We start from the raw sequence: 13,759 nt of genomic DNA, 5'->3' as shown, positions 1-13,759 counted from the left end.
AAGCGCTATTTCCGGTTTGTAACTAAAAAAATAAACGCATGTATTGACTGTGGTAATAGATTTCCGTCAATAAACATAGCTGAAATTGCGTAGATTTCGATCAATTTGGTCACAATGACACTATATAGGCTTATAAATGTTTTTATTCATGTTGTTTTATATGGACTGAGGAAATTCATGCTTTTGTTTTGACGAAAAAATGGTAAAACCGGAAATGAGGTTCGTTGTTCAACCAAGATATTGGATTACTACTATTACTACGACCTTTAAACACCAACAAAAAAAAAAGACATCCGTGTAGTTATTGCTGTCTTTTTATGAGCCACCAATGATACTGAGACTACTTGTTACAGCCCGGACACTGATATTAGAAATTATAGTTGCCAACCATTGGAAGCGGAACTCGTGATAACCTCATGTATTTCACCGTCGGAACTTAATAGTGTAACATCCGGCGGAAGTAAACACAACAAAGGCGTTACTCTATGAGTTAAACCTCGAGCCACATTTACTGTAGCCTACATTAGACAACAATGTCTTCAGTTGAGTCTTTGAGAGAGTTTGTCAAGGAGCGACTAACTGCTGCTGCTGAAGAAATATTGGGAGTTTTTGTAAGAACCATCGTCGAGTACGAGGAAGAGATCGATCGTCAGCGCAGACTGTTGGATATCGTTTTGAAGCCTGAAATAAAGTTACACAGGACAGGTGGGTGAAACCCGATTTAACTAATTTACTGCCATGTCTGTATATTTGCTGTAGCATCACATTAGTATGCTGTTGGTGTTGTTGTGTGTCCCTCCAGAGCTCCCACAGCAACATGTGTGTACGGAGGAGGAGGTTGTCCCTGAGCAGCAGCTCTGTATTGAGGAGAGGAAGTCCAGTGTGGACCAAGAGCACCCAGAGCCTCCACACATTAAAGAGGAAGAGGAAGAGGAGGAAGTGTGCAGCAGTCAGGAGGGAGAGCAGCTTGTACTGAAGCAGGAGACTGATGGCTTTATGTTGACTCCTGCTGATGAGGAAAGTGAGCACAGTGAAGATCAGACTCTGGACTTCATTCATGACGACACTCAAAGTGCAGCAGACAAAGAGTCTGTCGTCATCATACCAGTTATAAGCTCTGTGATATCACAAGCAACCAGTGACCACCAGCTGCTCTCTCACAACTCTCATGTAGCTGAGAGCCAAGATGAGGAAGAATACCAGCATGGAGACTCAGGATCAACTAGAAACACAGAGCTTCAAGCAGAGGAAAGACATCATGAAAGTGAAATTAACAGTAACAGTCCACACACCTCTGCTGTGATCAACTTAAATACAGGTAAAAAGCCTTTAGAATGTGACGTATGTGGGGAAGTTTTTGAGTGCAAGTCAAAATTTCAGAGACACCTGAAAACCCACACAGGTGAGAAGCCACATACTTGTAATGTATGTGGGAAAGCTTTTGGACGTAAATATGTCTTGTTAGTCCACATGAGGACTCACACAGGTGAGAAGCCGTATACTTGTAACGTATGTGGGAAAGCTTTCGGACATAATAGTGTCTTGTTAGTCCACATGAGGACTCACACAGATGAGAAGCCATATACTTGTAAAGTATGTGGGAAAGCTTTCAGACGTGATGGTGTCTTGTTAGTCCACATGAGGACTCACACAGGTGAGAAGCCGTACACTTGTAACGTATGTGGGAGAGCTTTCAGCTATAATGGTCACTTTTTAGTCCACATGAGGACTCACACAGGTGAGAAGCCACATACTTGTAATGTATGTGGGAAAGCTTTCGGACGTAGTGGTGACTTGTTAGTCCACATGAGGACTCACACAGGTGAGAAGCCACATACTTGTAACGTATGTGGGAGAGCTTTCGGACGTAATAGTGTTTTGTTAATCCACATGAGGACTCATTCAGGGGAGAAGCCGTATCCTTGCAAAACATGTGGGAGACACTTCAGAACTGCCAGTCACTTGACAGCCCACATGAGAACGCACACAGGTGTAAAGGTGCATCATTTGAGCACAGGGGTTCCAGTTGAAGTCACACATATGCAGGAGAGAGACGGTTTACATGCAAAACATATGGCAGAGCTTTCAGAGGCCTCTTCTATAATGCATGCTAAGAAAAGTGGGGAGTGAGGTCCAAATCCTGAATTTTAATTGAAATTGCAGGTCTGGAAAAGTTAAACTAGTGAGATAAAGAACAAAAGGAGGAGACTGCTTTAAAGTTTGAATTTTATACTTGCAAGAGTCATGGAAAACCTGGAAAAGTCATGGAATTAGTCAAAATCATTATAAGTCACAGAACTTGTTTGTGTATAATGAAATTATTAGAATCATCTTCAGTGGATAACCCTCCATATAATGTAACATAATGGCAAATTCATTTTCTGCAGCTGGCGTCGTAATGTAGCTTTAATATGCGTCGATGTGTGATAGTGTTTGTTTACCATCTTTTTTTTCTTTTTCTTTTTTTTAGATTCTTTATTTCGAACATAAATAAAATAAAACAAAATATAGGTGATCAATAATGTAATCAGTCATACAGAATAAAATTAAAAAAACAATCATAGTAACAGAGTTAAATATTTAGCCTTCGAAAAGGAGTAGGTAGAAGTTATACACTTATCTTGACCTACCCGTTATTTCAAGTAATGTTGCTACAATTAAATATAGATTCAGAGATGTGTTGGGATTCACAGGACCACAGATGATTTATCATTTGGTAAAATCATCACTGGACATTTAAAGGCTTTTTCCTCTGCATGCTCTTTGTCTTCAAACAAAGAGAGCTAGGTGACACCCATCTCCACAGGACGTCTCACCTCACACCTCAGTGAGACACAAGTCTCACAACTTGATTGGACAGGACTTTTACAGTAACATTTGACTCTGTGATGTCACAGGCCTGCAAAGATCTGCTCCCTCCCAACAGATCTCTCTCTCTTGCTTGGACCAGCACAGAGACCCAGACCCTTGCTCCATAGCCCAAACCACTAAAGGGAGGGCAATTGATCACAGACTCTCTTGCAAACACAAGGTTTGCAACTAGCGTTCCAGCAACGAAGAAAACCTAGTGAGTTAGCACCCAGCGTCTAACTCTGCTAAACCCTGAGCGTCCAGCTTCCTCAGAGTTTCACCTTTGGAACAAAGGACCCAACAAAGACTGCACCTGAAACCATCTCCCAGCCTTCTTCTGCTAGCTAACAAAGCAGCACACCACCAAGTGACTCTTTCTTCCATCCATTCAAGGATTGGTAATGCAACAACTGGGCATAGCTTATCACAGCTTTACAAGCTAAGCAAGACTGTTTAACTTGTTGTATGTGATTTAATGCTGTCATTGAGTTATTGTTGTGATTGTTTGCAGTTAGGTCATTGATTAGTTGGCTTCGCCAAAGCTAAGTGTTTAGTTTGCTAATACTGTTCACAAGCAGATTCTTGCACACAACTAAACAATCTCTGCACTAATCCAGACTGTTTGCAACACATATCACATTCACATAGACTCATTAACAAATAGGCTTTCAACAGAGCTACACCCAAACAGGCATCTCAAAGTTCCCGCTTCTTTTCCTTTGTCTTTGTCCTGACCACACGGTCAGACAGACACCTCCCCCAACCTGAAGGCAGCTTTGATTCGGCCATCTTGTAGTTCCCTGTTGTCAACCATTTTGTTTTGTAGGCCAAACGGCTCCTTGATCACCACACCCGCCTTTGTCTTTCTCTTTTCTCTCTTGCACACACACACATATACACACCAAGCTTGTATATAGTTAGTTAGAATTTGTGTGTTTTGGTTTGCTTTGCTAGTTTGTGAATAAATATAATTCTTTGGAATCATACCTGCTGTCTGTTTAATGTTGCACAAGAGTGAATGAATGGTCAACCGCTGCTGTGTCAAGAACTCCGAAATCCTTCAGGCGTTAATGTTAATTTTGGTTGTTGTCATTAATTTAATTATTAATCAAACTCCAAATTAATAGTTTAACCTATTTTCTGAGACTGATATCTTTAAATGGCTATCATTTTTCCCTTTACGGGAATGGTGCCCCACGAGGTGATTTAATGTTAATTAAGTCACATTATTTGACATGATTATTAATTATTGACAATAATTATTAATTATTTCCGATAGCCAATTAAATCCCTACATATTTGGTGCCTCCGTGTGAAGCCCAAATTTATGTTCCCAACAGTTGCATATTAGCATGCATACATACATAATTAAAGAAATACAATCACAAATGCGAGCTGGAATACTTCTGGTTCTGATTATATGTAAGTGATATGAGAGAACCTAGTTGTAGTGTGGATTGGATACCCATGGAAGGAAGATACTTCCTATGCCAGCTGTGCTTCATATTCATACAATCTACTGTTTTTGAACAATCTTTTAAATTTGTTTAAAGTGCTGCTGTTTTTCATTTCATCTCTACATTCATTCCATATTTTGACTCCTTTGACTGTGATGCTGTGATATTTGGAATTGGTTGTTACCAAGGGTTTACTGAACATATCCAGTCCTCTCAAGTTGTGGTGTTTGTCTCTTGCTTGGAACAAATTCTGAATATTTTGTGGCAATGACTGATTTTTATCTTTATACATAATCTGTGCAGTTTTGAGGTCAACTAAATCCTAAATCCTGAGTGTTTTTAGTTTGATAAAGAGTGGGTTTGACAGTTCACTGTAGGTGGTCTTGTTTACTATTCTTATCGCACTTTTTTGTAGTGTAAATATTGGTTTGGTGTTGGCACTGTACGTGTTCCCCCACACCTCCACACAGTAAGTTATGTATGGAAGTATAAATGAGCAGTACAGAAGGTATAATGACTTTTGACACACGAGATCTTTAATTTTGTAAAGGATTGCAACTGGTTTTGATATTTTGTTTTTAATATAATTAATGTGTGGTTTCCAACATAGTTTATTATCAATTATTACTCCACGAAATTTTATTAGAGAAAGAAAGTTCAGTGTTAGTTTATCATAGTCAAACCAACTCTTTAGTTTTTTTAAATCATTTTCCACATCATCCAGAAGCTGTTCCAAGTTGTTGCCACAGCACAATAAGTTGGTGTCATCTGCAAATAATACTGTTTTCATTATTCTGGAGATTACACATATTTCATTGATGTATAATATAAATCGCAATGGTCCCAGAACAGATCCCTGTGGAACCCCACATGTGACATCCTTCAGATTAGAGTTGACGTTATAAATATGAACATATTGACTTCAATTTATCAAGTAACTACTTACCCATGTTAAAGCAACCCCTCTAATTCCATATTTAAATAACTTCTTTAATAATAAGTTGTGATCAACAGTGTCAAAAGCTTTTTTCAGGTCAAGAAATACACCTTAAATTCAGATTCAATGGGTATTAGATATCTTTGGTCACATTACTGTGAACATTTCTCCAGCCTCACAGACCCAATGACAGTTTACAATCATTGTACAGACCGAAGAAAACTATTTTTTTTTCCTTGCTGTATTTCTCTGAATATTGCAATAATAAATTGCATGTATGACAGCCATGAGATGGTTTTAAATTCCATATAAGGTGGGATTACAAATGTCTTAAAAAGTCTGAAATTTACCTTGGTTATATCTGCAGACACCGTGTTCTTTGGTGCATATGAGCAACTTGTCAACAATGACAGCAGAATGTGGGCAAAACTGGTTTTACCTTGTGCCTGTTACATCTGTGATCTATGCCTGTAGACTGAATGAGGAAAAATGCAATGCTACTGCAGGTGTAGATGCACGCAGAAGCCACCGCGATCAGAATGCAGGTTGACCAGAGCTCAGTTTGGCCGGACCACATTTAGAGGAGGTACACTACAGCAGCTGACTTCAGAAAATGAACCCTTAATGATTTTAGTAAAGTTAAAAAAAAAACGATAACTTTGTTAGCACGGGATTTCTTTTGTCCCACTGACGACCAGATTAACATTTCAAACATCACACACAATCCACACAGGTGAGAAGCCATTTACTTGGACAACATGTGAGAATGCTTTGAGATGTAAAAGTAGCCTGACGACCCACATGAGAATCCACACAGGTGAGAAGTCATAACTCTCCAAGACCTGCAGGAAAAGAAACTTTGATGTGTCTCAAGTAAAAAGGCACATAAGATCTCACACAGTCAAGTGGCCTTGTGTTTTAAAAACAAGTAGGAGACATGTCAGTTCTGGTTCATGGTCAAAACACACAAGAACTCTGGAAGTGAGGAGTCACATGTTTGCAGAGTGTGGTTAAAATGTTTTTTACTCAAATCACACCTGAAGATCAATAAACACAGCTGAAACTTCTGTGGAGATGCGTTCATGAAATGAATGAAGAACAATGTCTCATTATGAGGAGACTGAAGAAGTACATTTTATTAAAATGCCATCAAGACCTGATAAAACTGACCTATCAAAGCGGACTGGGCTTTTTCAGGAGAAGAGCTTCAAGAGACGGGTGGTCAAACTGAGCGTTTCAGACTTAGGGTGAATACGAGTACATTCAGGTTGACAGTATGAGGAAAATAATATGTTATTTAATTAAAGCGTGAAAACAGGTTCTAGTAGAAACCCCAAATACAAGTATGAACCTATGAATAAGCATTATATGGGACCTTTAAACACCAAAAAAAGACAGCCGTGTAGTTATTGCTGCCTTTTTATGAGCCACCAATGATATTGAGACTACTTGTTACAGCCCGGACACTGATATTAGAAATTATAATCGCCAACCACTGGAAGCGGAACAAATGAAAACCTCATGTATTTCACCGTCGGAACTTACTGGTGTAACATCCGGCGGAAGTAAACATAACAAAGGCGGCAGTCGCGTTAACTTCGGGAGGTTACTCTATGAGTTAAACCTCGAGCCACATTTACTGTAGCCTACATTAGACAACAATGTGTTCAGCTGAGTCTTTGAGAGAGTTTGTCAACGAGCGACTAACTGCTGCTGCTGAAGAAATATTGGGAGTTTTTATAAGAACCATCGTCGAGTACGAGGAAGAGATCGATCGTCAGCGCAGACTGTTGGATATCGTTTTGAAGCCTGAAATAAAGTTACACAGGACAGGTGGGTGAAACCTAATTTAACTAATTTACTGCCATGTCTGTATATTTGCTGTAGCATCGCATTAGTATGCTGTTGGTGTTGTTGTGTGTCCCTCCAGAGCTCCCACAGCAACATGTGTGTAAGGAGGAGGAGGTTGTCCCTGAGCAGCAGCTCTGTATTGAGGAGAGGAAGTCCAGTGTGGACCAAGAGCACCCAGAGCCTTCACAGATTAAAGAGGAAGAGGAGGAAGTGTGCAGCAGTCAGGAGGGAGAGCAGCTTGTACTGAAGCAGGAGACTGATGGCTTTATGTTGACTCCTGCTGATGAGGAAAGTGAGCACAGTGAAGATCAGACTCTGGACTTCATTCATGACGACACTCAAAGTGCAGCAGAGAAAGAGTCTGTCGTCATCATACCAGTTATAAGCTCTGTGATACCAAGCAGTGACCACCAGCTGCTCTCTCACAACTCTCATGTAGCTGAGAGCCAAGATGAGGAAGAATACCAGCATGGAGACTCAGGATCAACTAGAAACACAGAGCTTCAAGCAGAGGAAAGACATCATGAAAGTGAAATTAACAGTAACAGTCCACACACCTCTGCTGTGATCAACTTAAATACAGGTAAAAAGCCTTTAAAATGTGACGTATGTGGGAAAGTTTTTGAGTGCAAGTCAAAATTGCAAAGACACCTGAAAAGCCACACAGGTGAGAAGCCACATACTTGTAAAGTATGTGGGAAAGCTTTCAGACATAATAATGTCTTGTTAGTCCACATGAGGACTCACACAGGTGAGAAGCCGTATACTTGTAAAGTATGTGGGAAAGCTTTCGGACGTAATGGTGTCTTGTTAGTCCACATGAGGACTCACACAGGTGAGAAGCCATATACTTGTAACGTATGTGGGAAAGCTTTCAGATATAATGGTCACTTGTTAGTCCACATGAAGACTCACACAGGTGAGAAGCCACATAGTTGTAACATATGTGGGAGAGCTTTTGGACGTAATGGTGACTTGTTAGTCCACATGAGGACTCACACAGGTGAGAAGCCACATACTTGTAACGTATGTGGGAAAGCTTTTGGACGTAATAGTGTCTTGTTAGACCACATGAGGACTCATTCAGGGGAGAAGCCGTATCCTTGCAAAACATGTGGGAGACACTTCAGATCTGCCAGTAACTTGACAGCCCACATGAGAACGCACACAGGTGTAAAGGTGCATCACTTGAGCACAGAGGTTCCAGTTGAAGTCACACATATACAGGAAAGAGACTGTTTAAATGCAAAACATGTGGCAGAGCTTTCAGAGGCCTCTTCCATAAAGCATGCTAAGAAAAGTGGGGAGTGAGGTCCAAATCCTGAATTTTAATTGAAATTGCAGGTCTGGAAAAGTTAAACTAGTGAGATAAAGAACAAAAGGAGGAGACTGCTTTAAAGTTTGAATTTTATACTTGCAAGAGTCATGGAAAACCTGGAAAAGTCATGGAATTAGTCAAAATCATTATAAGTCACAGAACTTGTTTGTGTATAATGAAATTATTAGAATCATCTTTAGTGGATAACCCTCCATATAATGTAACATAATGGCAAATTCATTTTCTGCAGCTGGTGTATTAATGTAGCTTTAATTAGTGCTGTCAAGAGATTAAAAAAATTGAGAGATCAATTAATTATGATCTGTAATTAATTGATCTAATTAAGAGAGAGGGCTAGCGCATTTTGTGGCTGTGGCAGCTAGTCGCAGCTGCCTCACCAGCTGCCACCACCGAGGCAGCTGCCTCAGTAGTGGCAGCTGCCGCTGTCGAGGCAGCTCCCGAGGGCAACTGACGGTACTTCGGCACTTGCCGGTTACATCTTCAGGTGTTCCCATAGCTGCCAGTGAGTTGCCATGGCAACTGCCACTGTTTTACCTACACTAGCTGCCACTAGCCTCCGAGGCAGCTGCCACTACTGTATATGTATGTATATATATATATATATATATATATATATATATATATATATATATATATATATATATATATATATATGTATGTATGTATGTATGTATGTATGTATAATAAGGGCTCACAGATCATTTGTGCTGGTCAGGAGAGTACTCATCAATAAACAGTGAAATTAATAATTGAACCTCTGTGGAGAAGATGTTGCACTTTATATAAGGAGCACTTGTGTGTTGTTCATGGTTATTGGGGTTGTGGATTTCTAGTGTAGGGTAGAGGATGTTTGTTTTGTATGTGTATTTGTCTGACGATTGCCTATGGTGCCCTACGAATGAGTATGAATGAGTATGTATGTATACACACTGCTTCGAGATCATTCCAGCTGTTGACCTCAGCATTTTCCAATCATGTACTACAGGCTTTGTATCATTGAAGAGGAATAAAGAGATTATACAGCTGTTAAGATTTTTATGTAACGCCTTTATCCAATCTGTAATAGAAATACTGTAATAAAATATTTCACACCAAGTAAAAAAAAAAAGTTAAGTGGGTATATTGCACTGTTATTGCATGGTCCACAAAGAAAAAAAAATCAGTCTTGTTCTTCAAATCTGGCAAAAACTTTGTAGTTCTTCACCTCGACAACTTGTGTCCAGAAATTGTCACAGTCCGTTTTCTTTTGAAAAATGAAAGTAAACATTTCTGCTGGAGAATCAACATAATGCTCATCTTCCCAACTACGAAGGTCCTGGAGGATTTTAGGTTGCTCCTCTTTGTCCATGGAAAGGGCCGCTGATATTTCAAGCCTTCCATCAAACTTTGTCTTGCGACAGCACTCAGCAGCAGCTATGCAGTCTCTCAAAAAAACAATGCTCTGCAGTAAACAAGAAAACAAGGTCAAAGTATTCATTGTATATTGATATTACCAAGTAATGATTCAAACTTGCTTATAATTTACAGCAAATTAACAAATTGATGATATAATTAGAAATGCTTAATACTTTATTGTCAACAAACTCCCTAACCAGAGATTTATAGATACTCTTTATTAAGTAGGCTACCATTGTTCACAGTATTGAATGTGCTATATTGCCTTACGATAAAAGCAAGATTGTATATTTTATGTGAAAGTGGCTTTCATAAGTTTGGTAATGTTAACTATTTCAGTACTTCCTTCTGTGAACTGTTTTGTCTTGTTTTTAAGACCCCACACTTAACTGTTATTTAAGTTTCATTAAAATAAACTTTAAACCTCATTTGTCTTCTTGGTTTGTATATAATTCCATTGTTATTCCTTTACATGCATGCAATTCATAGAAACAAAAAACCAAAGGGTCATAATTTTTTGTTAAAGTTCCACCACAATGTGTCACCTTTCTGCAAGTCAAGTAGGCTGTGCTGCAAAATAATAAGTTATAGTTGTGTAAAGCATTTCACAGTAAGATGCAATGTTACTTTCAGCAACAAAAAAATGTGTGGAGTGGATGAGATCATATATGCTTAGCTTTGTTTTTATTGTCTCGTGCAACTAAAGCCACTTCAATAATAAAATTGCAGTAGCATTTAATGGGTCTATAGCTGTGAGGGTTTGGGATAGAAAAGGTCTTACCTCATCCATGCTTTCTGAGTCACCTTCTGTGATCTCTCCAGGTCTGTAAAAAATATGATCTGTAAATGCACTGGTGCCATCATTACAGTGATGTCAACTTAACCTACAAAAGTACTGTGGTTCATGACTGGCAGAATGGATTTAGAGATTTAGCATGTACACCTACACACAATCAGTACGTTTACATGCACAGTTTAATTCCACTTTTAATCGGAATGAAAGGCCATTCCGATTAAAAGTGGTCATGTAAACGGTCATTCCGATTGAAAAACGGTCATTCCGATTGAAAATTAAATCCGATTAAAGGGGGTGGTTTATTCCGTTCGTCATTCCGAATGAAAGAATTTTGTGTGCATGTATACACTCATTCCTCTTTAAGTTCATTCCGGTCTTTCTGCGCATGCTCGTTTCCTTGCCCTTCTGGCGCGATGACGTGTATAGCGCGCATAGCAACGGGCTGCATAGCAACGGGCTGAGATAGAGCAGTCGGACTTGTTGCACTCTAGGGTTTCCATTCGCCACAGCACGGTCTTCTGTCTCCCTTCTTCGACCTTCTACCTCCCTTCTCCTCCTCAACAGATGAAGCATTAGCAGAACATGGTTGTTGTCGTACTGCTGCTTCAAGAATATAAGCAAAACACGCCCGAAAAAGGCACTAAGAACGGCGTCGTCAAGCATCTTGTTATCCGGAGCGAGGACTACAGTGTTTTCTTCCAGTAAACGTAAACACGTAGCATCCGCCCCGCCCCCTATCCAATCAGAAACGTTCCCTCGCCCAAACCTTGCACAGACCTGAATAAAGGCGATTGAACTGATCTCCCATGTAAACCCTCATTCGGAATGAATATTTCCCATGTAAACTACCTGGAAAGACTTTAATTCCGAATGATTTCATTCAGATTTATTTCATTCCGAATGAGAAGGCATCATGTAACCGTAGCCAACGCCCTTTACCTTTTGTCATCCTTAGAAGATGTGCTCTTCAGAAGCACAGATTCAGCTTGGTATCGGGACATGCTGTGACTTTTTTGCAGCCACTGAATCAAAACCAACCAAAGAAATTATGAGAATAACTGTCAACTTAAAAGATATTGAATTTAGCCATGTATACATATGTTTCTTCCTTATAGATTTAAGCACTATAATTTTGATTCCAACAGCTAGAGAATTATATTAGAATTTAATGGTACCATAGAGTAATAGATATATCTCTATATCTATATCCAAAGTCTTTTGACATTTGCAACTCTTAAGACACAGATACCATTACTCAGAATTTCATGCTGTGAATTGTATTCTTGTACTACTAAGTAAGTTGTTACATATTCTCTTTATCTCACCTCAGGCAAAATTACGTCCGTGAGGAAGAGCTGCTTCTCAGCAATGGTGGGGTTACTGACAGGACTTTTTCTACTCTCTGGATAATGTCTTCTGTCTGGGGGAGTAATAGACATGGAAAAAAAACAAAAAACAAAACAGGAATAACAACTTATTGTGTAGGTCTTACATCGCTCTTTTCCAGTGTGTGGCCTTGTCATGTTTGGAGAATTTTTAATGTACTTGTGTGTATCTAATGTACTAATTAGCACTTTCATGCACAACATGGATCAAAATTACCTGTATTCATGTAATGTCATACATGCCTGAATGTTCCTTTTCTTTAGGCTATATTTGAAATGAATGCATTCTAACTATATAACTATGTTACTATAGGCTATACATCTTTTCACTTTCCAAAAATCTTTATTTTTCATTACTTTATTTATTAAAAGGCTAAATTTACTTTTTTTAATATTGTTTTTTTGGGCATTTTATGCCTTTATTGATAGTCCTCATCTTAGATAGTCCTCATCTTAGATAGTCCTCATCTTGGAGAGAGAGGGGGAGAGACACGAAGCAAAGGGCCGTCCAATGCGGGACTCGAACCGGGGCCGCTGCAGTGAGGACTGTAGCCCCTACATATGGGGCGCCTGCTTATCCCACTGCGCCATCTCTTTGACATATAAGTATGAAAAAATGACCCATGTATTTAGAGCTATTTCAAACAATAAACAAGAGATTCAAAGTGTTTATTGTCATGTACAGCAAGAAAAAACAAGTTTCTCTGTGCAATGAAATTTTTTCTTTGCTGTCCACACTGATGCCAAGTTGTACAATAGTATAAAATTACAGTATGAAAAAAAGAGAAATTACAATAAATAAAGAATACAAATCTTATATATCTGGTATATATAAAAGTGAAGTGTCTGATGTTAGCAATGCAATGTGCAAATTACAATGTGCAAATCAAATGCGCAGATTATTATGTGCAAAATGTAGTCTACAGTGATGAGAGAGTCCGTGGGTGTGACTCCTGTCATCTGTTGAGGAGTCTGATGGCAAAGGGGATGAAAGAGTTTTTCAGCCTTGATGTTCTGCATTTCACACTTTTGTAGGCTAGGCTTCACCCACAACAGTCCGTGTTGTGGGTGGGTGGGGTTGTAGTCTTGAAGCAGGTGGGAACAGTGCTCTGGCTGGACTTCCTGGTGTTCTATCTGGGTCTGAAAAATAGTTGGAAATTAAAAACATCAAGGGCATAACTTTAGTGTAGGTAAAACAGTGGCAGTTGCCATGGCAACTCACTGGCAGCTGTGGGAACACCTGAAGATGTAACTGGCAAGTGCCGAAGTACCGTCAGTTGCCCTCGGGAGCTGCCTCGACAGCGCCTCGGAGGCTAGTGAGGCAGTTCGTTATTGTAATTTGTAGTTTAAAACAGGTGGAATGATGAGGATCTAGCTTTGTATAATATACAAACTAATATACATTGACCGCTGACAAAGGCAACTTCGTTTATAAACACATGCAAACAACCTGCCATTCTGTGGCAGTAAGTAAAAACAGAGGTAGTGCTGCAGCAGCTGCCGAAATACCGTCTGCTGCTGCGGTGGTGGCAGCTGGCGAGGCAGCTCATCCGGCAGCTGGCAGCGCGACTAGCTGCCGCGGCCACAAAATGCGCTAGCCCTTGCTGCTAATTAATCTCTTTTTTAATCTCACCTAAAAATTGCTGAGAAAAGCCCTCAACTTGAGGTATTTTCATTTAAATTCATTACACTATTGTGGCAGATCAAAAGATTGATATATAACAAAAAAAAGTGGCTTTATAAAGTCAT

At 39.5% G+C, this 13,759-nt stretch overlaps 1 protein-coding gene across 1 annotated transcript; it reads left to right on the top strand.

Annotated features, from left to right (window-relative positions):
- The first annotated feature begins 435 nt into the window (after positions 1-435).
- Positions 436-9,542, top strand: LOC117255483 (uncharacterized). Its single transcript, XM_078166598.1, has 5 exons — positions 436-705; positions 803-2,126; positions 5,719-5,785; positions 6,900-7,077; positions 7,175-9,542. Exons 1-5 carry the CDS (start codon positions 534-536, stop codon positions 8,404-8,406), a joined length of 2,973 nt encoding a protein of 990 aa, XP_078022724.1. The 5' UTR covers positions 436-533; the 3' UTR covers positions 8,407-9,542.
- The last annotated feature ends 4,217 nt before the right edge of the window (positions 9,543-13,759 follow it).

The sequence above is a fragment of the Epinephelus lanceolatus genome, chromosome 3 (genome assembly GCF_041903045.1).
Source record: "Epinephelus lanceolatus isolate andai-2023 chromosome 3, ASM4190304v1, whole genome shotgun sequence".
NCBI lineage: Eukaryota > Metazoa > Chordata > Actinopteri > Perciformes > Serranidae > Epinephelus > Epinephelus lanceolatus.
The sequence above is the reverse complement of the archived record's forward strand: the minus strand, read 5'-3'. Positions and strand labels throughout refer to the sequence as shown.